Source organism: Watersipora subatra, chromosome 1, assembly GCF_963576615.1.
Source record: "Watersipora subatra chromosome 1, tzWatSuba1.1, whole genome shotgun sequence".
NCBI classification, from domain to species: Eukaryota; Metazoa; Bryozoa; class Gymnolaemata; order Cheilostomatida; family Watersiporidae; genus Watersipora; species Watersipora subatra.
Window position 1 is genome coordinate 9,577,187 of NC_088708.1, and position 27,479 is coordinate 9,604,665.

General features: G+C 35.9%; 2 protein-coding genes across 2 annotated transcripts; one reads left to right on the forward strand and one right to left on the reverse strand.

The window, feature by feature from the left end:
• Window positions 1-19: 19 nt before the first annotated feature.
• LOC137393934 (ubiquitin-conjugating enzyme E2 S-like) lies at window positions 20-8,997 on the forward strand. The gene is made up of 5 exons (XM_068080650.1): window positions 20-236; window positions 2,520-2,664; window positions 7,180-7,370; window positions 7,926-8,062; window positions 8,479-8,997. Exons 1-5 carry the CDS (start codon window positions 225-227, stop codon window positions 8,594-8,596), a joined length of 603 nt encoding a protein of 200 aa, XP_067936751.1. The 5' UTR covers window positions 20-224; the 3' UTR covers window positions 8,597-8,997.
• A 24-nt stretch (window positions 8,998-9,021) lies between these two features.
• On the reverse strand, window positions 9,022-17,615 carry LOC137393909 (TGF-beta-activated kinase 1 and MAP3K7-binding protein 1-like). Its single transcript, XM_068080626.1, has 7 exons — window positions 17,374-17,615; window positions 16,084-16,220; window positions 15,606-15,759; window positions 13,071-13,172; window positions 11,849-11,960; window positions 11,098-11,323; window positions 9,022-9,771 (listed from the first exon to the last, which is right to left on the reverse strand). The coding sequence occupies exons 1-7, from the start codon at window positions 17,545-17,547 to the stop codon at window positions 9,036-9,038; spliced, it is 1,641 nt and encodes a 546-aa protein (XP_067936727.1). The 5' UTR covers window positions 17,548-17,615; the 3' UTR covers window positions 9,022-9,035.
• Between the last annotated feature and the right edge of the window lie 9,864 nt (window positions 17,616-27,479).

Consider the following 27,479-nt stretch of genomic DNA (forward strand, 5'->3'; position numbering starts at 1 on the left):
AGGATGGAGTTATAAACTAGCCTGTAAAACTTCGACTGATTTGCCAATTTGGTGGTGTCAAAGGGCAATTGTACGAAAAGATAATATTAAGAATTCAGTCTCCTGTAAACATTTGTTAGTTAAACCAGTCTGCTTATAAATGTTTCTTGTTAAAGTTTACCAAGTGTTTATATTGCAGGTGCTTGCTTTAACCTAAGACAATTAGAATTCCTAATCTCCCAGTCATGATGTCCACAGTAAGTATTAGCTTTGAGATTAATTATTAACTAATATTTAGTTCGTTTTCTTGGTCCTTAAATCATGGGTGGTCCATATTTACTGTTGAACTGCTTAAGAGCGACTCAGGATGAAAATAATTAGATGATTTGAAACTTTTAGACTACTCTACTTAAACCAGGGGTGGGCAGCCTTTTCAAGAAAAGGGCCATTTTGCAAAATGTAACTATTGTCGAGGGCCGCATCATACAACCCTGATTTGGTATTTTCTGACTTTATTTAAATTTCAAATAGTAGCATATAATATACAACTTTAATACAATACAATAATAAACGTGTATTGGATTTATAAATGACAGTAGACAGGTATGATTGTACAAAGCACCACAGTTTCAGCTGTTGCAAAATTTCAGTAGAATCCGCTACAACTAGACAGCACTTAATTATTAATCAACAGTTAGGTAACTGTTAAAGCAAATTGACCAATAACGGGCAAAAACAAACAACCAATCATCGAAAGGGAATGGCTATTTGTAAACAACTACATTATTGCAGTGTATGCTATGTGTAAGACAAACCTGTAACTGTGATCTAAATACATGTATAAAAATATCACAGATCACGGATTGAATGATAAATAGATGGTGTCTTTTCAGTAAGTACATGTATGTACGTTATATAACACTATCTATTATTACTCTGCTAAAGTTTAAAGCCAACTGAAGATTCTAGTTGATGTGAGGGACACTACACTATGCTTTCAACCAAATCTCACCACTATGTAGCATTTTTTATATTTAGTGCATTGTACTCATTCAAACGCATCTATATATGCAAAATTACTGGGAGGGGTGGAAGGGCCGCACAATAAATGGCAAAGGGCCACATGCGGCCCGCGGGCCGCACGTTGCCCGCCCCTGACTTAAACCATAACTGCCACGTACAACTTTTATCGTATTTTCTAGGTAAACCAGACGCGCTGATTCCAATTTTGTACTCACCATAAAGATTGGTCCACTAACTTTCAAAGCCATGAAGGCTTTTTTAAAGCGTTCAATATCCGTCTCGAAAACAACACAATCGGCAGAACAGGCTCTGCCCAGAAATATGTGACGTAGCCTAGCTTTTTAGGAACGGAAGTTAGAGATGTTTAGTCCGATTTGGAATGATAAAGATGGGTGTCTTAAAATCCATTATTATCTAAATTCAGCCTGTAAAATAATCTGTCTTTTATGAAAGGTATATAAACTATTTAAAATTGATAGCAGCTTGTTACAGGATGTTTAATAGGCTGAACGCCAAGAACAATGAGTTTAAAAAAGTGTGATTTTATCACAAGCTGGCGTTGTTATCGCGCTTTTTTGAGCTTATTTTTAAATATGCAATGTTAAATAGCTTATCTACCGTTCAGAAAAGACAGATTATTTTGAAGGCTGAATTTAGATAATAATGGGTTTTAAGACACCCATCTCTATCATTTCAATTGGAGTAAACATTCCCAATTTCCGTTCCTAAAAAGCAAGCGTATGTCACATATTTATGGGCAGAGCTTGTTGTGCCGATCGTGTTGTTTTCGAGACCGATATTAAAATGCTGTAAAAAAGCCTTCATTACTCTGAAAGTTAGTGGATCAATCTTTATTTTGCCTGCAAAATCGGAATCATCTTGTCTGATTTACCTAGGAAAAAACAATAAAAGTTGTAAATGGCAGTTATGGTTCAAGCTAGGCAGCTATCAACAACGCTTTAAAATGCATACAGATTATTGTGTCACACGGTATAATAAAGCTGTAGGTGCTGTCTATTCACTAACCCTAGGGCATGGACACAGGCCTTCGTGACCACATATATTCTGAAATTGCACTTTGTATAAGGAACTTGGATAAGTATAGTTGATTTACACATATTTATTGTGTTGAAACTTATAATAATGTCTTGATTAGAAAGAGCTGATCTCTAAGTATTTTTATTCCTTGCCTTTGAATATCCTGTATCTGTAATTACTAGCATAGGTAAGAAATCAATTCATATTGCTATTAGTAAAGTATCCATTTATTTATTGCTGTGACAGTAATAACATTGAAAGATGCAATTCGCTAATATTGTATTAACTAATTTCTTGACAGTTAGGCCCTGTAGGCCTTTAAAAATATCGGTGCGTTTTGCTTGTTCATCTAAGACTTTCAGTTGAATCAGTCAACACTGAGACTTTTATTACTTTTGATGCTTGATTTCAAGACATCATTGTGCTATTTTATGTTAGCAGTAGTCACAACTACAAGTGTGAGACTTGTTTTGTTTTAGAGTAATGTAGAGAACCTGTCACCTCAGATAATTCGTCTCGTGAGCAAAGAAATGGCTGGTTTAGTAACAGAGCCACCCGAGGGTGTCAGGGTCATCACCAATGAGGAAGATGTCACTGATATACAGGCTATAATTGATGGTCCTTGTAAGAACTGGTTACATCTACTCTTTTATCAACTTGATCGTTCCTGCTATTCATACGGTGTTTAAATGAGGTTTTTATGTGTATAGAATTGTTACTGTAATAACTAGCTGATGAATGTCTTTTCTATAAAGATGCTGATGGAGGTACTTGTTCAATATTCTGATATGATTGGGTATCAGATGTCCTCCCCTTCTGTCACTAACATCAATGTCTTTATGAACCTGGGGATTCGGGGTTTAATGCTATAGAGTAGCTCTAGGAATTCAAATCCATGTTATCAAGTTATGGCCATTATATTTTCTAGACAATAATCTGGGCATTAATCATTCTATAGTGTTGTCTTCTCTCAGACAACATCAATCATTCCATCAAAGACATGCTTATGATTGTTTGGAACATTGACGCTTGGAAGCCTGGGCCCGAGACAATTCGGAGAATTGTTTTCCGATTTGATCGTACACCTGAGTACACTTGGCTGTGTAGTTTCTGTTTGTTCTTTGCAATTGTGGGCTTTATTGGAATACAAAATTACTGCGGGCACTTTTAATCCACTGAGAAAGGAGAAATGGCTGCTGACAGAACATTAGTTTCTATTGACACGCTGATGGAAAATCCTGGTGTTAAAAGCTCCAAAATAGATAACACTAGAAAGCATATCTTCAGCAACAAGAGCTTCACATTACAACTATTTGTTTTTCTATTCATTACAAATAATATACACACTCTATCAGACTCGGTGTACAGCGATTATGATGTTTCGGATGATTGCGTATGAGTGAGTTTAGCTCCTAGAAAAAATAGATACCATAAAACCTCTATTTTAATGCCTCTAATAGAATGCCACTATAAAAGAAGTTGGAAAATACAACGCCACCATTTAATCGACAGCTGCCTATATTTGCCCACCACTTTGACATTTTTTGATCCTTAAAAACCCATAACAGAAAATGATCAGTAGAAACGTGTCCACAAAATAGTACTAATAATGATTTGATTACATCAATAACAATTAATTTTTTGTTGTTGCTGCAGTGGTTGCCATGATTTTAGTAATGGTGTACCTTAGAAGATTGATCGTCACAATCATCAGAACCATTATCTGATTCAAAGTCACTAAGGTCTAAGTCATGTTCATTATTTTCAGCTTCATTCATAATGTGGTTTGCAATCTTGCCTGAAAACTTTAAGGTGTTTTGATGAACGATGAAAATACTTTTCAAGAACAATGTATGACGTAATAGCAGCTATTATTAGGGCGTATTCCACCTTTAAAATGTTACAAGTCTTGAAAATAGAAAATGTTATGTCCGTTCTCTAACTCCAAGTCTTCACAGTTTTTTATTTAAAACTTTTACAGCGACAGCATCGAAATTTTTAACAGCACCGCGCTAATATTCATAATCAATTAACGGAATGCCCGGCGTTGCACGGGTATTAAAAATCAGCTTATAAACAATGAGAGGTAATGTTGTTGCCTGCCACTTGCTATTAGCCTGGCACATTGCCAATGGCTAATTTGAGTAAGCTTACTTAATAAAAGCTAACTACTTGCTCTCACTGTTGAGCACGCATAAAATTACGCTATCACTCTCTGTGACATTGCGCCCAATGGATCCATTGATCTTGCGTAAGTAAATTGGAAAGGCATTTGCCTGGAACGGGAGGTTCCCAGATCAAATCTTGTGCAATACAGATTCTTCATTGCAATACAATTTTAATAGCTATAGCTGGATGAACTGAACGACGGACGGACTTTGATATTTGTATATATAAAAGTAGTTCCTTGTTTAACTCGGTCTGATACTTTAACGTATATGAAAAACGATTTAGCAAAACTGCTGAGGCTGATGGCATTAATGTTGATGTTAATTCGCCTGAAGAGTTGACAAATACAACGCCACCCTTTATTTGAATGGCACCTCTAATTAAATGCCACTATAGGAAAAGGGTTGAAAAATATAACGCCATGGTGTTCAAGTAGAAGTTTTACGGTATGTTATATTTAGCAAAGTGTTCTCGAAGAGCAACTTGTTGTACCATGATCTAGTTATACAGTCGTTTGGTATAACATGTCTTGGAAGAGGTTTGCTAGATTAAGCTTGCAGGCCAGATACATTATGTTGGATTCAAAGCTTTTCAATATGCATGACATTCTCGAATGTAAATGTTGATAAAAGTGATAAGTATTTTTGCTGCTGTTAAAGATGTGGTTGCGTCAAAAAGGTCGATTTAATGAAATTAAGACCAATACAAGGGTAAAATATCAGCTACAATTTGATGTCATTTTTGTCTTTGTAGACTAACCCTGTCAAGAGAGATATGCGTTTGAATAAGATCTTTTGAAAAGCTCAGATTCCAGCAGGTGCTTAATTCGTTACGTAACGAGTGATACATCTGAAAAAAGTCCACGAGCGATAAATATGTGATCGCTTCATTAGCCAATCATCGGCACGAAATTTTCATATAGGTAGTAATAAATGTTATCACTCATAAAACGCATTGTCTATGATCTCAAAGTTAGGGATTTTACTCATTATTAGACCGCATTGACATCGATGCTTACTAAATTAATTAACACTTACATTAATAAATTATTCGATCGACACGTTTTATTGACGAACAACAGAATCGTAAAAATGCTTCCAGTTATTGCGAAAGTGACTCGTGAGTTTTCTGAGCATCAGGTGGTTCAAGTTTGGGACAGACAGCTTATAGTTAGAGCCGACAGGCGTCAGCAGCGTTATGCTGCAGAGGAAGATGGGAGAATGGAGGTAAATTTATCTTTTACTTTGAGTCTCCTATAGATATACTGTTGTGTTTACATTCAGATTATATTTCCCTGTTTGAGGCTATAATGTAATTTTCTGTGCGCGTGTGCGAGATACGGATGCACAGTGAGTTATTGACGGCTTCTTCTTAATCCATAGCATTTAGCAATACAATGGCTTAGAACTTGATGAATATACTAAAGGTAATAATTTTAGTACTCATGAATACAAAGTACATTTACTAATTGATAAAATTATAACTTTTTGCTATATTTGCTTCAAATTTTCTTTGGCAGTTTTAGCTAGTAAATTAGATTTATGATTAGACTTTAGATGTTCACTTCTCACTTGTAGAAAGTGAGGTAAGTCGATTGATCAATGCACATCTTTAACTTCCAGAACCAAAGCTTCGAACCATTGGCTTGGCGTACTTATGCTTTTGTTAAACATTTATTCATTGTTAAAATTAAACTCACAATCTATTCAACTCCCAATTTGAAAGCTTTCAGTAGATACACGTTAGAATGACATATCTATGAATGACATATATTTATTGCATTCGTTTTGTTTATTACAGGATGTTTATGTGATCCCACCAGCGAAGCGGCTTTGTCAGTGTGGAAACTGCCATAAATGGAAAAGAGAGACTTGAATGTGTGCTGCATAAACCATGGTGTTTTGTTTGAGTTTGCTGCAGTAGATGAATTTTTCCTATTGTATGAGCTAAAACTATGTGAGTGGCCACGGGTTGGATGGATATTTTTAATAAAAGCTTTATGCTGAGATCAAAATTTTTTTGCTTGTAAAAATTATATGATAAAATAATATTGTTGAAGATGATGCAAAACATGATTTGCAAAACATCGAATACACCATAGCCCCGTTGACACCTGTGCTGAAATCTTGTCTGATAAATGGATTTATGAAGTGTAATCAGAGCTGTATTCACAGGTACTTTTGCATAGCTCAACCATTTGTTTAGTACTTGAATCAACTACTTAAATGTGACCAGTTAATCTTTTTCTACAAATTGATACCAATAATGACTCGATAACGTTGACTATACAATGTACATGACTTTTAGGGATGCAGTTGGTTTCGCCACATATTCTTTTCAAAGATGCAGCTTGCTTATTGTACTTAGTAACTAGTTTTTGGTGTGGTAGCAACGGAACTGTGCTGATACAAAGACCTTATTCTACTTAGTTTGATTGGCATAATTACCGTAGATCGGTATAGTTGGTAGTTGGTACTAAAATGTTCACACAGCATTTAGAGGAAGCTAATATGACCAGTTTTTAATTTCCCTTATTTGAGGCGTTTGAAACAATGATAATAATGTATCTGTAGCTGGATTTAAAAATTTATTCTAGCCAACATGAGCAAATACAAGATAAAATATATGCCAATAGAGCCGCGTAGGACTAGACTTTTATCGCAATAGCCGATGTGAATACGAGAGATAGAGGCAGGTTGTATAACGCATTACATCATTTTGGGCAAGTCTGTGCATGTTTTTTGGCCTGAGCGTTTTTACCGCGATCAATTTTTTCGATTTTAATCTTCAAATATCTTGACAATGAGATCGCCTAACACAACAAACAACATATCAACTGATAGACAAAAAAAAACATTCTTTTAAAATCAACTCAAATTTGACGCAACCACATCTTTAAGGAGCCATAAGCTTTCAACCAAAGTTATGAAGTTGTACTATCTTTTTACTCTTCTATTGGATTATTTGCAGCTGGCACTCCATACGCGGGAGGTTCATTTCATATGAAGCTTGTCCTGGGCAAGTCATTTCCCGCTGAAGCTCCGAAAGGCTTTTTTGTTACAAAAATATTTCATCCAAACGTGTCAAGTAGCGGTGAGATATGTGTGAACGCTCTCAAGAAGGACTGGAATCCTCACCTAGGTATTAAGCATGTTTTGCTGGTAAGAGCTCATCCCCTTGCTCTAATAGCGCAGCATTTGTTTTTTTCTCTGTTTCTCTCTCTGACTTTGTGACAATTAGTGATGCTATGGTATTCATTTAGGAATTTGTGAATTTTTCAGGATTATTGAACTAACATGATTAAGGTTCTAAGCTATGCGTAATTCTTATGCTGTAGATACATTTAATACCATGATATATGTAATACACATGTTTTAGCGTTTAGATGGATTTAACATCAGGTTGTGTGCAATAAATGTTTACTGTAGATACATTTTAAATGCATCACACTTGGTTGTTAAATATGGTATAGAGATACCAAATTTATATCTTTGCTGTGTTATCCTTACTGAAACTTTCCGAAATACAAGTTTTTAAAGATTATAATGAGATTATGATGAAAGTTGCATCAAAGGCCTAAATAAGCGGCATGAACCTGTAGTGATTGCTTTACATAAAATAACCAGCCTTGTATTTTAATGTGCATAAAATATTCTTCGTTCACTTTTATTTTCTTAGGCTTTGCACATCATCAATTCTAATAATTCCCAATTCAGGTGATAAAGTGTTTATTGATAAACCCGAATCCTGAGTCAGCACTGAATGAGGAAGCTGGCAAGCTGTTACTTGAGCACTATGATGACTTCTGCAGTCGAGCCAGGCTACATACAGAAATTCACGCGAAACCGTCAAAGTATGTAACTAATTCTTGCTGCTTTCTAAGAATTGTTTCCAGTTCTTCTTGTTTCCATTCTTCTCATTCTTCAAATTGTACCTTTGGTATAAAGCGGTATATCTCACATAAGAATAGAGCCAAGTCTAATAAGCACTTCCCCGTGTAGAAAAAAAGTAGCTGGCAGTGCAACCTGCTTATTTGCTTTCGCTTGTGCAGTGAAATACTTGACCCCGTTTTGAAGAAGGCAACTGAAGAAATACAACTTCCATTATATTTTGCCCAGGGCTTCCAGGTTGATTTTGTTTCTTTAATAATCGTTTGAATATTATAAGAGCTGTTAAAGCACTTCTTTTTGGTTGTATACTCTCTAATAAGTCTGAATTATTCAATATTGTTTACTATCTATTGACCGGATGATGAATCCTCTGTTGCAGAATAAAGAAGGGTGTGCAACCAGAGGATGCGACACAATCAAAAAAACCAGCTTTAGATGCGACCAAGTCTCAAACCAAGCGGAAAGTTGACAAAAAGAAACAGCTGAAGCGGTTGTAACATAAATTCGATATTTGGCCCAAGAATCCCAATATTATCCACTTTCATGGAATCAGTCCAGTTCATCTCAAGTCAAATCAATGTTTATACAAAAATAAAGTGTTAGATGCACATAGATCTTTATATTGTAGTGAAAGATTGTAGTCAAGGCCGTGTGCTATATTTTAGACAACTGTGGACTATGGCAAAAAAGTCAATGCGACGATCACTAATCAATTTTTTGGTTTACAATATAATATTCTCCTTGAGAACATGTAGTTATTTATTTGACATGCTTGTGGTATCTGTCTAAACTACTATTTTATAAGATAAAATGTATTTTATTATTTCAAATGAAGTTCTGCTTCAATTTTGATATTTGAAGTGACTCTGACAGTGCGAATAAACGTTTATGGAATGTACATTTAAATACAATGTAGAAAAACATGAAATTATTCCATTAGCCTTCAGGCTGCTCCATTATAGTCTCGCAATCCATCTTGGGAACTAGTCGCAGCTCAAATTCCTTTCGCTCCTCCTCCGTCATTGCTGCTAGAGCTGCATGAAAATCCTCAAAACTTACATATGGCTCAAGGCGCCCATCCTTGTCTAACTCCAACCCTGTCATACTTGCATTTGATTTTAGCGAGTCCACTATAGACTCTGAACCAGAGTCCATATATGCATCAAGGAAGGACTGGGTAGGTTGGCTTTTGAAAGGGTTGCAGCATTCACTTTGCTTGGAGGAAGATGAAGTATCAGTTGGAGTCAGGTCATCAGCACTGCTAGCCATGGACTGAGTTAATGAAGAACTGGAGGTTTGGGCACTAGATGTCATATCTAAGCTCTGAGTTCTCAGTCTATAGTTAAAATTGACTATAAGCAAAGTCATGTCATCTCTTAATGAACATTTGGCTTGAATAGGGTCTCCAGGCTGAGCTAAAGCATAAGCGTCATGGTGCTTTCTAGTAATTCTATCTATGACAGCCTGGCTCACTCCATTGAGAGTTGATTGTCTAGTGAATTCACTAGCTACCATACCCGCGATGTCAGCATTGACATGCGTTGTATCTGTGGCATCAACAAGACTTCTATAAACTCCGTCAGTCATAAGCAACAGAAAGTTGCAAGTCGAATCAATACAAATTGGTTCTTCTAAATCTGGCTCAGCGATGACCGGTTCTGAACTGGCAGCACTGCAACAAACGAGTTCAATGAATGATTACTTCCAGTTTACAGGTGAACATTCCAACCAGTGCCTTTAGAGACACTCGGCTACGCAAAAGCTTATGTACAAACTAGCAGATGCTTGCAGGTACTGTATTTGCTAAAGATAAGAATTTGAGTGCATTAGGCAGCGTATTGAGGTGAGAAAGCTCATTGCAGAATTGGCCTACTGTTATATAAGCATGAACTCTTTGTACAACATTAATATTTGCTAATGTTGTACAAAGAGGTAGCTGTGCTACCCGGCGTTGCCCAGGTATTAAAAATCAACTTATAAACAATGAGAGGCAATGTAGTTGCCTGCCACTTGCTATTAGCCTGGCACAATGCCAATGGATAATTTGAGTAGGCTTACTAATAAGATCTACCCCTCTCCATAATGTTACGCCATCACGCTGCGTTGGTCATAACGAAGAGCAGTAGCATATTTGTTCCCATAGAGTGACATACCCTACAGGATAAAATTATTCAATAGATTTGATAATTCGCGAAATCGCGTACAGTCGATTCCGCAAATTATTAAAATTCGCGAATTATTAAAATCCGCGAATTATTAAAATCCGCGAATAATTAGTTTTATTTTGAACACAAAGGAAAATAATTACTACCTCAAATTAAAAACTAGCCGTGAGGCAGAGTTGGTAAAAGTAGCTGAGTTCCAAACCTTTAAAACCATCGCTGGGACTTCGAGTTAAGCCCATTGCCAATGCATCACACTTCTTTACAAAATTATTCAAGTTTTTCACAAGTTATTCGGCATTGCATAGTCATTGCCAAAATCTCTCCTGCAGTTCTTTATGTTGGAAAAACTCATAACTTACCACAAGTTGTTGGTTCACCAAGGGCCTCCAAATCGATGAATATTCATGAAAACCTCTGGATGCAGCCAAAAATTTATAACTTGGCGTAATCGACATAAATTTCCCAGCTAAGTAGAAACCTAAACGCGGTATAAGCATGTGAAGGTTTTACTCTATTGCTAGCTGTATTCACGAATTAATTTATTCGCGAATGTATTCATCCATGAATAAATTAGTCTGCGAATATGCATGAAAAGAAAATTTTCGTGAAATTCAAATCCGCGAATAATTTCATCATGTAGGGTATTTCGCCAAAGGAATCCATCAAACTTGTGTGGCTGAATAATGGTAAGGCGATGGATTGGCGAACGGGAGGGTCCAACATCAAATCTTTTACGGAACGGATTCTTTATTCAAAGATTTTAATAGCTATCGCTAGACAAACACAAACATTGAGAAATATAGATTTGCCCAGGAGTTAATCGTACTTCCTACCTCATTTGTTCATTGTCCCTATATCCTCCTTTGACACTGTAATCTCCAATGCACCTTGTGTAGAGTTGCTGACCAAACTTTTTGCTGTTGCGAATCGTTTCAATAGGCAGTCCTAAATCTGCTAGCCTTTGAACCTCGCATTCATTTTCTAGAGTGTGATCATCATTCAGCAATGATACCCGTAGTTTTCCGCTCTCTGTGCTACACAGCAACGCTCTGCTGTTTCCTTTGATATAATATAGATATTTTATAAATGGCACGCATAAGGGTTCTGCCGTTGCTTTTGTGAGATATACCAAAGAATTTGAAAGCAATGTTGGATACTCAATGATACTGAATAAAACTTCCAAGCAATCATAGACAGATGACACATTCTAACAAGTCTAACATTTCCTTGGTTTCAGACTAGAAATTGCAGATTGAAAGCTTGCCGCAATCTCCTAGTGTAACGGCTGATTCATCGCTATAGTACGTTGCTTGAGTTCTTTTAATCAAGAAATCAAACAGAGAAGAACCGCTCAGCTCATCAGACACTTAGATGAATGATGACCCCGCCCCCCGATGTCAACACTGCAAATTCTTTGGCAGATTTATGGTAGGGCTATGGAGTCAGCTGACGAAACACTGATATGCAAGCAGACATCCTACTCTAACTAGAGGAATTGCAATAAAAGAGAGAGAGAGCGAGAAACATTGCTTGACATAGAAAACAATAGAGATCAAAGACATAACTCAATAGTGAACAACATACCCACATTGGCCACATAGAGTTGGTTTTTAAGAATTAAGGCTACAAGAGCAGAGGTCCCACTACTTAGCTGTTCATCTACAACTCTCAGTCTTTCTGCAGTTTTTGCCTTCAGCTGTAAATAAATCAACTTTCACATTTACACCTACATTTACAATACCTACTGTAATCTTTACCAATGTATGCGGGAATCAATAATAAGCGATTCAATGCTGCAAATATAACTATGCCAATAATCAATGTCTATGCAGAGATTAAAAATAGTCCGAGTAATAGTTTTATTGAACAAGCTAAAATAACCTTCCTACCATTATTCTGAAAGGTTGACTTGCAACAAAATTCACATCACAGTTATTTGGTATCAAAATATTTGCCATGTCTTACTCTGCTGTGGTGTAGGTGCAAAATATGTGAAAATGTGATTACAAGCTCTTGAAAGCTCAAAAGTCAAAAACGAACAAAAACTCTAAAGTAGGGAGCATCCATATTTGATATGGGCTTTTCTGTAGAGCCCGAAGTGTTTGTCATAAACTAGTGCTACGAGACGTTTCATATTGAGCCATTTATTGGCCTTGCAACTCGCGTGAGAAAATCAAGTGTCAAAACAATAACCAAATCGTTTGACTATGTCAGAGAAATAAATTGATTCCAATCTACGGCGGTTTCGTGATGGCTGTGATTAATTGTTCGTTTATGAGATTTTGAGAGCTTTTAATCACATTTCCGCATATTTTGAACCTACAACACAACTGAGTAAGACATGGTGAACCTTTTGATATAAAAAACTGTAATGTGAATTTTGTTGCAAGTCAAACTTTAATTAAAACTTTCTGCTTGCATTCATAGTAGTGCTGCACAATATCTTTGCATGTACATTTGATTATTTGGTCTTTAAATATACATGTATAGAGAAATATCGAAAATTGGAGTTGTCTTCTTTTGATATATAATGTTAGGCTTTAACATGAACGATATGAGAAGATATTGGCTAACATCAGTTGAAAAACAGGAGTTGTCACCTCCTTACAATAAGGAGAGTGGACAACTCCAGTTTTACAAAATAAAATAAGTTGATGTTTTGACAAAATATCATATTCATATATTATTTGATATTCGATATTCATATCGATTTGAAAACTGACCAAATATAAAATCATCCACTGAAATATATTGTCACATCGAATTATATCGTTTTATCGTGCAGCACTAATTCATAGCAACTGACCGCCAAGCTTTGTGATTCAAGCAGATCTTGTTGTAGAGAAGTTCGCTCGGCGATCAGGTTGTCAAGAGATGAAAAGTAGGCTTTTTCCACAGTTCTATACGCCTATGAAATGACGAGAACAGAAAGGAATTAACATGTACTAAAGGATGAATAAATAAAAATATTGAGATTAATATGGGTCTAAAAATATTAATGTAAAACCATGTCATATTAGCCCACTTAGTTCCGAGATGGTTTGATTGTCAATTAAATATATTGATACAGCAGTTTGATTATCAGTGAGATATACTCATAACAACAGTTTGATTATCAGTGAGATATACTCATCCAGCAGTTTGATTATCAGTGAGATATACCGATACAACAGTTTGATTATTAGTTAAATATACTCATACAATAGTTGATATACTGATACAATAACATTCTTTCATAATTTCCCTATGTGTTTGCAGAGGTCTGTGTGATCTGTTTATTTATTCTATAATTACTTGTATATGTAATATTTTGAGCCCTCTTTCTGGGACAGACAGTGCAAAAACACGTAGAATTATACATGTATATATACATATTTATGTATATATACATGTGTATGTATGGGTGTGTATGTATACATGTATATATTTATGTGTATATAACATATGTGTTATACACATATATATATATATACATGTAGCATGTATATACATATATATACATATATATATTGTATATATATGCAGTAGATGCTCCTATAATGCATACCTCCTATAATATAAATTTCGTACCACGTAAAAAATGTGTGAAGTTTTTGCTTCTTATTACATAAAAATGCCATACAACGTAGAGTACCAAGTCGCACGAGTTCTCAAATTCAATTTGAATGTTAATTTATCTCACCCCACTTGAAAAAACAAAGTGCGTATAGCGCTATACCTCCACATTATATATTTATACAACTTTCGCAACAATCTAGTTCGTTGTGATAGATCTTCAGATGTGTCGACCAAACATAGAATAGGGTAGCTAACTGTGCATTGGTCATAAATAGAAAGGCGATCGATTGGTGCAGGTGTTACAGCGTCAGTCCACCAATCGGAGTGTCACCGAAAGTTCTCGTTTATCCTAGCCTTGATCCCTGGATGCAGATGGATGATGAACAGGTAGTATTGCTTTTTTGTAAGATATTTTGTTGTTTTGCTTTCTTGTAGGCGTATAAAATATTTGTTATTAGTTTTACTTTGAAGAGTACACACTACTGTTTAGATAAATAAACAAATCAATGTAAATGAGCGTCAATGTAGATGTGCGCTCCCCATCATATTGTAGAATTACTGCAATCATGGTCTATGAAAACCAGTGAGATTGATAATAAAAAAGAAAAAGGTTGTCTGTGCCAGCTAATAATGCTGCAGTTATGGTACAGCAAATTAATTTAGAAAGTTAAGCTAAGTATTTCCTTTTTGTATGCCCAAAGGGGTGAGTTTGGAAAGATCTTAGAATGGATTAGGCAATTTACATGTATTTTACCGTTCTTATAACGTAAAACCCCTATAACGTAAACTTTCCTGGAACAGATTGTTTAACCTTGTAGGAGCGTGTACAGTATACATATATATACCGTAAGCCCTCATGCTCAAGCCGCGCGTCTGGTGCTCACAAACAGATGACTCACAAAGAAAAAAATAACCCTCCGACAAGCCGTCTGTGGTATCCAACCGCCCTTATCAACAAACCACATATGCCCACAGACCGCGGCTAACGACTGAGGTTTTGTCGCATTTGACCCCTTCGGGTGCGAGAGTGTTGAGACGGGTTTCACTATACCCCTGTCCTCTTGAATAAGAAAAACTGTTTTGCACTCAGTTTGTTCCATAGTTTCTGCTTCGATGTCAGCAGGTATCAACACGCTCCCAACCACTTGTCTCTCACTCATGTGTCCCAAATTCATCTCGACTTAGAGCAATAAATTCTTCTTTAGCCTAAAGTATTCCATAAACATGACCTTGAAAATAAACGAGTAGGTCGCCAACACCCCCGTACATAAAAGTGTATCATGAATGCGATTCTATGGTTATAGCGCGGGAGCTGAGCAGAGACTGCATTTATCGAGAAGTCGCCCTGAGCCCCACGAAAGTTTTAATGGCCTTAAGCCGCAATCTATGACCTTGAACCAGAAGCCGCGCCCAACAACAAGCCACGCGACTTGAGCATGAGGACTTATGGTATATATATATATATATATACAGAATTATATACAGTATATATAATTCTGTGACTAGGCAAACTTTAACTTTGTCCACTTCAGCTAAGAATAGAAAATGACATACATAGACTTCTGATGTATACATAAATTATGTGTATCTATGTATACATCACATGTATGTGTTTTTCCAGTCTTTGCTAAAGAAAACAAAGTTAACATTGACCAAGTCATAGCTAATGTTTCCCAGACTAGTGTCTGTCTCGTTTAGTGTGATATAGCAACAATGAGTTAAAATAAAAGAGTTAGTGAACACTTATTTGACCTCCAATATGGCTGCACATGTACACTCTTACCTGTTGCAAAACATTCTGCACATCTGCATCAGTCTTTACGTTACTCAGCTGCCCGAGTACGATTTCTGCAGGCAATCTTTGTGAAACAAACTCTGCAGCTCGAATGCCACAATGACCATCAAATACTCCATATAAAAAACAATCATCTGAAATCCTACAACAGATTATATATGTAATTTGCAACAGCCTTAAAGAAGTTCTGCAATTAGAGAAAAATTACTTTCATAATTACCAGAAATTATCACTCAGTATTTACAATTTATATCTGGAGCCTGTTGCTGTCTTTGTAGATAGATAGCCAAAGATCGGGAGTTTGCAAAAAATAATGCAATAGACTATATAAAGGCCTAAAACTAAGGAGCATTGTGAAACTGTTGAGAAAAGAAAATAGTGAACAATTATTGTTCTTACATAATGGACAATGAGCTATGATGCATGAGCCAAAAATGACATCTAAACAATCATAACGTAAACTTACCGAATCCGAAAGCATTTGTCCTCAAATGTGTGATATTCATGTTTGTAGCCATCGTCTTTGTATACCTGATTGTATGAAAAACCAACACCTGAACACTGCTTGTCGACGTTCAAATCATCAAGCCAGGTAGCGCCTTCCTGAAAAGCGTAATAATGATTGAACGAGTAGAGAGAAAGAGTATCCTTGCCTATATCGTCACTGAATACAATACTAACATATATGTAAGCTATGCATTTGTTTTAAAGACTGGTGAGCGGCAAACCCTTATACATTGATAAGTACAGACCACCAACACAAAACATAAGCTCCCAAAGGAATATTTGGCGTAGAAACAGCAAAGGGCTCTGAGAGTACAGATTAATGTGAAATGAAACTCAAACAAGCCAACTTTTAAATTAAAATTTTGCTCTTTCAACCGTCCCCAACATATCGGTTGGCAATAAAATGGCACAAGTTGATATAGTGGTGCTAGAAACTTAAGATATTTACATTTTTGTGAGACACAGCAACTAAGCAGTCTAAGATCAAACAAAACCTTGATCAAGAAAACCAGATTTGTTGTCGTGTGCTTTTGGGAATTCTTATGATTGATTGCAACTTGAGCTTAGAATAATTTTGTGTCCTCGAAATTTTTTATGATTGTTTGAAGATATTTGGAGCGAAAAACTCTCACTCGGAAGAGAACACAGTAAAAACGATATGACAGAGAATATTTTTGTTAATGCGTTTTAGTTAAATCAAATTAAGTAACTATATGAAAAGCCTTTCCGACTTTACTATTGTCAGTGGTACCTTGTGGAAAACATTGTAAAATATGACTATTGATTACCACAATAAAGATTGCTCATATATACTACTAAAGAATAGCCAACACGTTATTTAACCATTTGCGTAAGTTGCTTTAAAATTGTCTCATCATGTAAACTTTATTTGGACTACTTATAATATTTGGTGAAAGGCAAATTACAAATTTTTAATTGACAGCACGCTGCACATCCTTAGAAAAAACCGTTGTATAGTTTTCTTTACACAGGTTATGTGCTCAATTTGGGTTTGAACGCTTTCTATCTCACTAACTATAAAACTATATAGTTAGGCCTAAACACCTGTATAATTATGACGATGCAACCGCGCATTTAAGTTTTAGGGCAGATAGCTATCAGCTTAGAATTGATTGTGTTCAGATCATTTCAAAGGCAATCTAGCAACGCTAACGCGGTTTTAACCGGTTTCTATGTTCTGTCATCTTGCTTAGGTATCTTATAAATTCATAACAAGTTGTTTGTATACCTGATCAGAATCCTCAGCCATTTGATTAGTTTTCGGTTTTTCGGAAACGTATACCCATTCATCGAGTGCTATGGACGGCGAGTCCAGTTCAGATGTTCCTTCATAGCATTCTTTGCGCTTTTGTTGTACACATTTATTTACATTAACTGCTATCCTGTTTTTTATTTTGTCCATAATGCTTATCTATAACCTCAAGCCGGAAAAGCTTTCGACGTTTTTAAAACATAAAAAATGTAAGATATAAATACGTTATATTTTATATATTGACCATATTCAAAGCAACGTTTTAAACTTATATACAAAAGTTTAACATAAAAATAGAATCTATCCTAAAAGAAACTTTGTCTGCGACTATTTTGGAAATTCCAAAACTTTTAAGGTCCGTTCAGAGCCGTATAGCTTCAGTCTCGCGACCGACGTTCGTAATGCGCAGCTGCATTAGGACGCGTGCTGTGCAATGGTCAGGTATAATTGCAGTGGCTCAAAACCTGGTCAGTTTCTGGGTCGTTTTGTAGGGGTGGAGCTTAATCCGGAAATACAAAAGCTTTAAAGTTAGTCGAACCACTGCAAACGTTTAGTTGTTGAGAAATCGAGTAGTTATCTTTTTGTTTAACAAAATATCACGTAAGCATCATTTCCAAGCAAATTTTAATTACAAATATGAGTTATTTTAGCAAAATAACATAGAGTATTACATAGCTGTTTATCGTAGTTTTTTCTTGTTAAGAATAAATGGTAACACGCTCACAAAACGGAAAGATCTTCTCAAAAATACACCATTAATTATTCTGTATTCGTTTATATTTGAAAAATAGTTTTATATTTTTTTAATATGAATACACTTTTGTAAAGCGGTATTACATAAAATATTGAAAAGTTACGATTGTGTTCTGAACAAATAAAATGCATAACAAAACGGTTGTCCACTTTGTTACCATTCTGAGAGCCTAAAATGTTTCTATTTTGTTTCACTGTAAATATTAGTATTAGCATCTCGTTAGGCATTGATTGTAAAAATGAAGGCAACAGAAGACATCAGTTTCTTATCTTTACTGTATTTGCTGCAAGCACACACTTTTTTAACAACTAACTTTATATTACTACCAAGTCTCAACTGTAGTACATTTTGAAACAACAACAGTATGTAGCTACCTAAGGAACAACCATTTAATTGTGTATCTCAAATTTTATTTGAACTTGTTACTACAATGGTGCGCTGTCAGTAGCACTGCCAGGCCTAGGCTGTATCTCATCTGTTTGGTTCACAAAAAGTGTAGGAGAGGAGGCAAGGTAAAGCAAGTTTTTGTAGTCTTCTGCAATGCAGGGCAGTTATATTTTTGGACTAGACAGCCTGCCTGTGATCAGTAGTCCTCAGTAGTCAGAGTCGCTTACTGCTTGCAATTTGTCTTAAAAAATTAATTGAAATGCACTGCATATTCATATTGCTTCAACCCTAAAAGAAGACCTCAGTGGGTCATCATGTATTCATAACTGACTTTTTGTATTCATCATTTCATCTTCTATATAGGCCTACCTACAGGCCTCCCGTGCCTGTAGTCCGCAATCATGTCAGTAGGTTATCGAAGCCTCGATAGCTGAATGACATGATCGCTGACGACAGTCAACTTCTACGAGGAGCCTGAGGGCCTACCAAATATATTTTTTCATTGCAGTGCATTTAAGCATTATGCCGCTCCTTCTTGCCTCATTGTTAGACGAGGCTGAGCAAGCCATCAAAGCCCATGGAATCGAATATGGCAACAAGTTTTACACAAACCATGAGGACGGCATATTCAACAAGCATGAAAGACTTTTTGAAGGTAATCTCATATCCTTAAAGCACCTTTTCTCCACTGCCTAATTTGTGATCTTGTGTTGAAAATGAACATTTTATACCTCGGATATTTTAGTGTAACCTTGATTGTGAAGTGTAACCTTGATTGTAAAATGTAGGCCTATGCTTGGTTGTTGTGCAATAGAAGTACATGTCAATAGTAGCTTATATGTTTTTATGCTGCAGTTTTATGAAGCCCTTTTTGGTTTGTTTTTGTACCATGTGATCTATCACGTCACAGGCCCTACTTGAAGCAGAGTTGACACAATTTTCATCAGTTCACTAGCAACTCACACTGGATACACACCATCTAACTCTCAGCAATAAATGATTACTCTCTATAGACACTCAACTCTTAAGCTTAATTTGACTAAGTGGATATTCGTGTATATACAGACATGCAGTGGATTACAATCAAGCTTATAGTGCAGCCTTGATTAGAAGATATACATGGGCTTCAGTGTACAAGCATTGGCATGCAATTGAAATGACATTAAAAATCATTGTATATATTAATAACTACAATCAAGCAAGCAATAAATGTATCAAGCATCATATACATGCAGCAGTTAGTTCCCAATTGAGTGTTAGCAATCAAGTAAGGCTAAAAACCTACAACGTCTTCAGCCAATGAATCTAAAAAATCTGTACCATGTTTCTTAATTTTAAAATTTTATCTGCTCTAATTTAGCAAGGTGAAGATATTTGGAGAGGTAAGAACGTCATTCATGACAGTCAAGGCTATTTATGTATGTATGGCGAAGAAAAAGAGTATGGCGAAGAAAAAGAGTATGGCTGCATGTACGGCCCTGAAAGACAGCAAACCCAGAAGGAAAAGTACAAAGAACAGCGGAGGGTAAGTTACCGATACACCAAGAATATTTTACTCAGCCTATTATAAGGGATATTTTTGGACAGCAAAACTCGGTCATTGTATGTCCAATATATTTAGACAGGGCTATCCTTCCACGTCTTTGCAAATGCACAGATAGTATAGTATGGATTTTACATAGAGATGATAAATAATATTTATTACTTTTATGGATTTTAATTTGTCTTATTTCTGAAATAGCTATCTTGTAACAAAAGCGTGCGTGCACATTTATATTCTTGTAAGCCGAAATCAGAGAATGCAGTAAATCTAAGTCTACACTACTGTGAGGGTTGCGACATGTCTAAGCTGTATTCGATACTTTGCTTTCGGTCTCACAGTACATCAAAGTTCAAAAACATTTTCTCTTATTTTAATTCATCTACACTCATAGAAATTTGGTAGAATTGCAAAGAAACAAGGACTTGATTGGAATGCTCAGATACCATATCCTTGACCCAATAGCCAGTGAAGTTTACGGCAATCTGTCTCATTTTTCTTGAGAATTTCTCATCCCGAGGCCTCACACATGCGCCAGATAGTATTATATCGCAGTTCACACCTTTGGTTTAACTTGGACGTAATATTATATTTTACATTTAATATTTTACACCTAAAATTTGCAAAAAACAATCATTAAAAGCAAGATAAAATGAACGCTTATTTTGGAGCCCTGCAACAAGGCCTTTGTTTGGACTCTTGCCAATTTGAATTTAGTTAGATTGTGCCCACAAATATAAATATGCTATGCATATGCATAAATTCATATATGTTGACACATGGTGTCGATATACATAATTTACGTATTGTTTACATTTTTAGTCACAGAATCCAACAAAGAGACCGCATCCTTAAGACAATACATCTGATAATAACACGGAGGTACTCACTCACATAACCAGCAATAAAATTTTAGGTAAATCGTGCAATATTAATTATGGTTAAATGTGGAATTTCATTGGTAGGCGGATCTTCAAGCCATTTATAGCCCTAGATTAGTAGCTAGAAAAACGTGAAGTTATAGTAGGATAATGCAGAAGAACCCCTTGTGTAGGCAGGATTAGGTTTTAGAAACAAATTATTTGCTGCCAACTGCGATATTTGTTAAGTTGCCTGTTCACACCCAGCCAAACGTTCAATGCCTCGAACATTCTGATTTATAGCTCAAGATAAGGAGGAAATGCAGTGCTTGCTCAGGACTGGTAGGAGTAAGAGCAGAGGCTATACAAGCTTCCATAGATGTGGGGAGCATCTACGAAATGCCACAAACGACAGCATTATAGATGTAACTCAGACACCTGATGTTACTTTCATACCTAACAGTCCGGTGAGTGGTAATATTCAGTAGCTCAGTTTTAAAATTAGAACCCTGTTGCATGATGCTTTCGTGTCACTTTAGTGTAAGTGCTCAGGGTCTGAATTGGAGAGAGTTGTGCAGCGATGCTCCCAAATCTTTGATTCCAGATTTGTAAAGCATATCAAATCGCTGGCATGCGTTTTGCTCCAAATCAAATCACTTAGAAGGGTGACTGCTCAGCTTTCAAATAAAATGAAATTAAAACCATCATCCACTATGTAATTGATGGTTTTAATTTGATTTAATTTACAAACTGGGTAATCCATTTTTATGGTGCTTTGATGCCAATCTCATGATTGGTGATTTGATGTAATTCACAAATCTCTAATCAAGATTTGGGAGCATCTCTGGAGTTGTTATCAACTCTTTGAGAAATTGATAACAAGGTGCCACAACACCATCCGATTCATAGACTGAGTACTTGGACTAATTTCGCTGTTGTCTTCTACTAGTCAACTCTATGGGCTAAGTCGGTTGAGCAATGTAGGATCAGAGAAGATATATGAAGCCAGGAAATAATTGTGAAATAAAACTACTGTAAAAACAGTAATAAAGTCAGGAACTAGCAAAAGCAGATTTGCCCGGTTTTTTGAGATCGTCAAATTAACTTCCAGCTAATCACAATGTCCAATGTAACTTTCCAATCTACTTCATTAAATTAACAAATAATATTCCTGTCAAAGTCAAAAATCGTCGCAAATAATGCCACTTGAATACTGCATTCACAGTACTTTACAAGTTCAAGGCAATGTAAATACACATGCTATGATTGTTTTTATTTTAGATCAAGAATTTCCAAGAGGAGTTTGCAGGGAGTAAGAAATGGCAGAGCAAAAATGCTTCCTGAGGCTTTCTAATACATGCAATATCTAGATAGGCATAGAACAAGTTTGTTCCCTATAGCTGTGGGTGAACTGGCATGAAGGGAGGTCACGCCAGACGGCATCTGGCGTGCCCTCTACCTCATTGCCAATTCATCTGCAGCCATAGAGAACAAACTTGTTCTAGATAGGAATACTTTTAGATGCAAAAACTCGAACTGTTTCAGCTTGTACTGTGCTCAATTTTGAGTGAATATATTGATCAATTAAAACATACCTACATACTTAAAACATTCAGGATTTTCAATACTGATTTTTTTTTTAAATAACCCAAACTTATATTCACTTATTTTCACATATCTACATGTAGTATATGTAGCCCTTTTCTACTGTGTTATTCTGTTCTCATTTGTGCTTGTTAAAGGCCTTTATGGCTTTGGTGCTGATGTGGTAGTAATTAAGTTATGTGCAACATTTTCTTTTTATATCAAATAAAGTAAAATTATTAAACTTTACAATTTATCATAATAGATTCGTCCGATAACTAAAACAACCTACTTCCCATCATTGTTCCAGTGGTCCATCACCAGACATTTTGTCATTGCGCATCGACTTTTCAAACAATGTATGTTGTACAACGTCAGCAATGCCAATAGACATACATCATGCTAAAGGTTTTGTGTGCTGCCCTCTGATTTTCCAGAATTGGCTACATTGTGCTTGTGGAGGTAACAGGAAAGCTGCTAACAATGATGAACAACAGTTGCCACATGCATTATTTGTATTGGAGCAAGAAAATACATCATCATGCCAACAGTAAGAAAATATTTTTTGCCTAACAAATCAAGAAAATTTTTTTGGTCATACATTGCTGTACATAAATAATAAATATATAAGCAAATTGGCAAATGGATACCTACAGAGTGTGGTCATGTTCAAAATCTAAATAAAGTTAGTTGTTGGAGAAGTCGGTGTTTGTAGTAAAGATAAGATAGACTAATGTCTTCTGTTGCCTTTTCACAATCTTTGTCTTACGATACGCTAACATAAATAGTTACACTAAAATGAAATAGAATCTTCTTTAGCTCTCAGAATGGTAGCAGGGTAGACAATTGTTTCAATGTGCATTTTATTTGGTTAGAACATAATCACAAATATTCAATAACTTATATAATACCGCGTTACATACATGTAAGTGCAATCATATTACAACGTATGTAAGATATTTTTCATGCACACTGTATAAACAAATACAGAATAATTAATGATGTATTTTTGAGAAGATTTTTTTCCGTTTCGTGAGCATGTTACTATTTCGTCTTAACACGACAAAACTACGATAAACAACTATGTGAATACGTTATGCTAGTTTGATGAAAGATCTCATATTTTTGATTAAATATTTGTCTAAAACGATGTTTATGCCTTATTTTGTTACAAAAAATAAAAAGATTACAGACTCAATTTCTAACCGACTAAAGATTGGCACTTGCTTAAAACCTCGTCGCTTAGTGCCGACAAAACATTTGCATTTCCGGATTAAGCTCCACCTCTACAAAACGACCCAGAAACTGACCAGGTTTTGAGCCACTGCAATTATACCTGACCCTGTGCAATAGTCGAACTACATTGTGGAGGAAGTCGCCAAATAAAAAGTATTCGTTGCTGTTGAAATTATTGGTTGAAACATTTCTGCATAGCCATGAAAATACAGATTACTATAAAGAGCAGTTTATACAAAATAGTGGCTTATAATATTGACAATATATGTTAAAAGTGAAGTGTTTCATTGTACCTCTTCTCTTACCTCTTCTTCATTAGTACGCACTAGAGTAAAAACAAATGATGCGCCTCAGATAATGTTTGTTCTTAACCAGCATTTGTATATCAAAGTTGTTGCCTTATTATGCAGCTAGGAGAGAAAAAAACAATAGAATGTCATAATTTATAATGTATTATACTGTTCTAGGTTATTGTTGGTTGATTGTAATTTAGCTGTGTTATGTACATGGGATAGCTGTGATTTGTTAGCTTGGTTTTTAGTTCACGAACTGCTCTTGGTAGGAAGCTGTTGCGATATACCGATGTTTTTTGCGTGCATTGTTGGTGGATCTCCTCTTGTAGCTGCTCTAGTGTTTGTCATAATGTCTGGTTTGACATTCATCAACTCGTCGTATGCACTAGAGCAGAGATTCCCAACCTTTTTTGGCCTAGGTACTCCTTGGGAGTCATATTGCAAAACATGTACCCCTTTGGAAAACACAGTTCAATCAAGGGTTTTATTGGTCTAACTTCATTAATATGACATGTGTGCATTATTGAAATGTGTCACTTGAACAGGTAAAGAAATGTGGTATGGTATGAAATTGCTATTTATTAAAATGATGGTAACTATGCAGTACAACTTATATACAACACAGTGTTTTGTTACTTTCCCACTTTATTTTGGCCAGTTTAATGGAATGGAAGGCTGTGCCTGCTTTGCATCAGTGATCTGTTTGATGTTCAGTTTAGTAACATATAATGAAACTCTTAGGTCGTCATCAACCTTTAGTCGTGAGCGATTTTTGCTTTTCATGTACAAAAGTGAGGAAAACTCTTGCTCACACTTATAACTACTAGGAAATACGAGCAACACTTTTAAAGCTACCTCTGAAAGCTTTGGGTAGGATGTTATCAATGAGCACCAGAACTTGCTAAGTGCGCAGTCTTCAAATCTATCATGTGCACCAGAGTCATTGAGAAGGTCAATCAACTCTTCTTGCATGTCACTATCAATATCAGCTACATTTAACTTAAATGGGTTTCTAGCCAACTTCAAATCTGTGTCATTTAAGTCAGGAAAATATTGTTGAAACTAGCAAGCCAGTTGAGAGAGAGGTCCTCTGCAACCAAATCTTTTATGAATGAAATTGAATCATGTGAAGGCAATACTTCTGACAAGCTATCAAACATATCAAATGATCCAGCATTGACTTTCTCCACATCTCTAGTTTCATGATAAATGCTCTAAGCTCGTCTGTAAAATCAATTACATTATAGTGGTAGAGTTCCCTTGAAGGGATGTGTTGACAGTGTTTAATCTTAAGAATATATCTCTCAGATATGCAGCTTTCCATTTCCATTCTGAAGTCTTTAACTTCTTACTTAATCTTGAAGTTTTCTCAGAAGTCGTGTAGCAAAGAAAGTTGCAATCTCATCAATCAGTCCCACAAATCGACTCAGGGCATTGCCTTTAGAAAACCATCTCACTTCTGTGTAGTAAAGGAGGTTTTCATGATCTGCATCACAATCTTGACATAATTGACGAAACAACTTTGTGTTTAGGGCTGATGCTTGCCTATGTTTGTCTGAATGGCAAAACTAGTAGGCTTTAAAATGAGACCAATAATAGCACTATAGCAGTGGTTTCAGCAAAGTTATTAATAAATAGATCCAAACAAACCAAACATTTATTAAGCTTATAACTTGTATTGTTCCCCCCAGATTTCTAAAATGTACCCCCGGGGGTACTTGTACCCCAGGTTGGAAACCCCTGCACTAGAGTGACTAGACATGGATGTATGATTTTCTTCTTTGGATATAATTATCATTAATAGTGCGGGTCTGATTTTGGTACATCTGTCAGCAAGTGTATCTAGTTGCAAGTTATTGCGAGCTTCAGCGATGCTTTCCCTACCTTTCAGCTGACTTATGAATCTTATTGCGTTGTGCTGCACAATTTTATGTCATTTTTTAAATATTCAAGTGTAGTGTTCCAAACTACTGTAGCTGTTGTATATAAACAACAACGCCAAAAACCTCCATAGTTTGGCTCACAGTTGCAACATACAGGTCGACATTTTAGACTGAATAAACATAACGTCCAGGACAAAAAATCTGTCAGTTGATGAGTGAATAATTATAATCCATATACAAATTGATGCATAGATTTTCAGAGTAGAGCTATCGGTATTTTTTCATGTTTCTAGTATGAGTTAAACACTTTATGATTTAGTATGTCAAGATAATATTTTTGTTTTATGACCGTGGCCACTCTGCTGCAAGTGGCCGGCCGGGTGTTTATAATTGTAGGTAATGAAAACATACAATCGCATAGACAACGAATACACATAGTATTTACACATTTATATAATATCATCAACATCTCTTTTTTTATTAAGTGGAGTTGTACTAGCTAAATGAGTTTGTGTTAACTACTAGTTGCCATAGTCTATATTGTTAGTTTTTAGAAAGAAATCGAAGTTATTATGACGAAGGATTTTATTTTGCTTCTCAATAGCGCGAATGCCAGAAACGGAAAAAAGGGACTAAACACAAAGGGCTGTTTGTAACAATTAACACATAGTCATAAATATTTCTATAAACATAAATAATATCTGTAACACACAAAATGACATATTCCAATGTCTATTAGCTATGGTTTTATGAAAGAATAGAATGATACTTTCTACCCCTTGTAGAAAGTACACATTGCACCAAACTTGTATATCTTGCGCATGTCGGGTTTGTGAGTCGTAAACAGTTTGTATGCTGTTTTTGAGATAAGTTTCTGATAGCTGAGGTTTCGGTAACGATAGCACTGAGAAACTGTTTGAAGGCTGCTGATGAATCATCATTTGACCTAAGTGGGTATAAAAAGAGCATGGATGAATATTCGTTAACGAAGTTGATTTTGGACCGATGACCTTGGCGAAAAGGAGGCTCTATTGGATCTTGTATATCACTGTGGACTCGGAGGAGAAGTTTAGTGGTTAGAGCAGGCTTATCATCCTGAACCTTGATTTGTTTAGTAATCTTATTCTCTGTACACACTAGACATGTACTGGGTTTGGTGAACTTATTGATAGCCATGCCCTTAGTTGCGTTAGCAAGTTTGACTATATCTTTGTAGTTCATATGACCCAGATCGATGTGCCAGTGTTCAAAGGTTTTAGTGGCATATGCTGTCATTGGCTTATCATTTATTAGACGATAGTATAAGTTCACGTAATGAGCGAAGTCGAATCTAGTCTTACCAGCTTGTTAATAGTTGCCATCTTTAGAAAAAACAACATTTGCTCCATTACCTATGGCTGCATGCACAGACGATAGGTTAGAGAGAAATATTGGAACGAGTAGTGCGTTTTCGAGACATACTTCGTGTGATACACCCTCTGAATCTATCACATTATACTTCGCATTACCCTTAGCGGTTACTCTTCCGTTACTCATGTGACCATC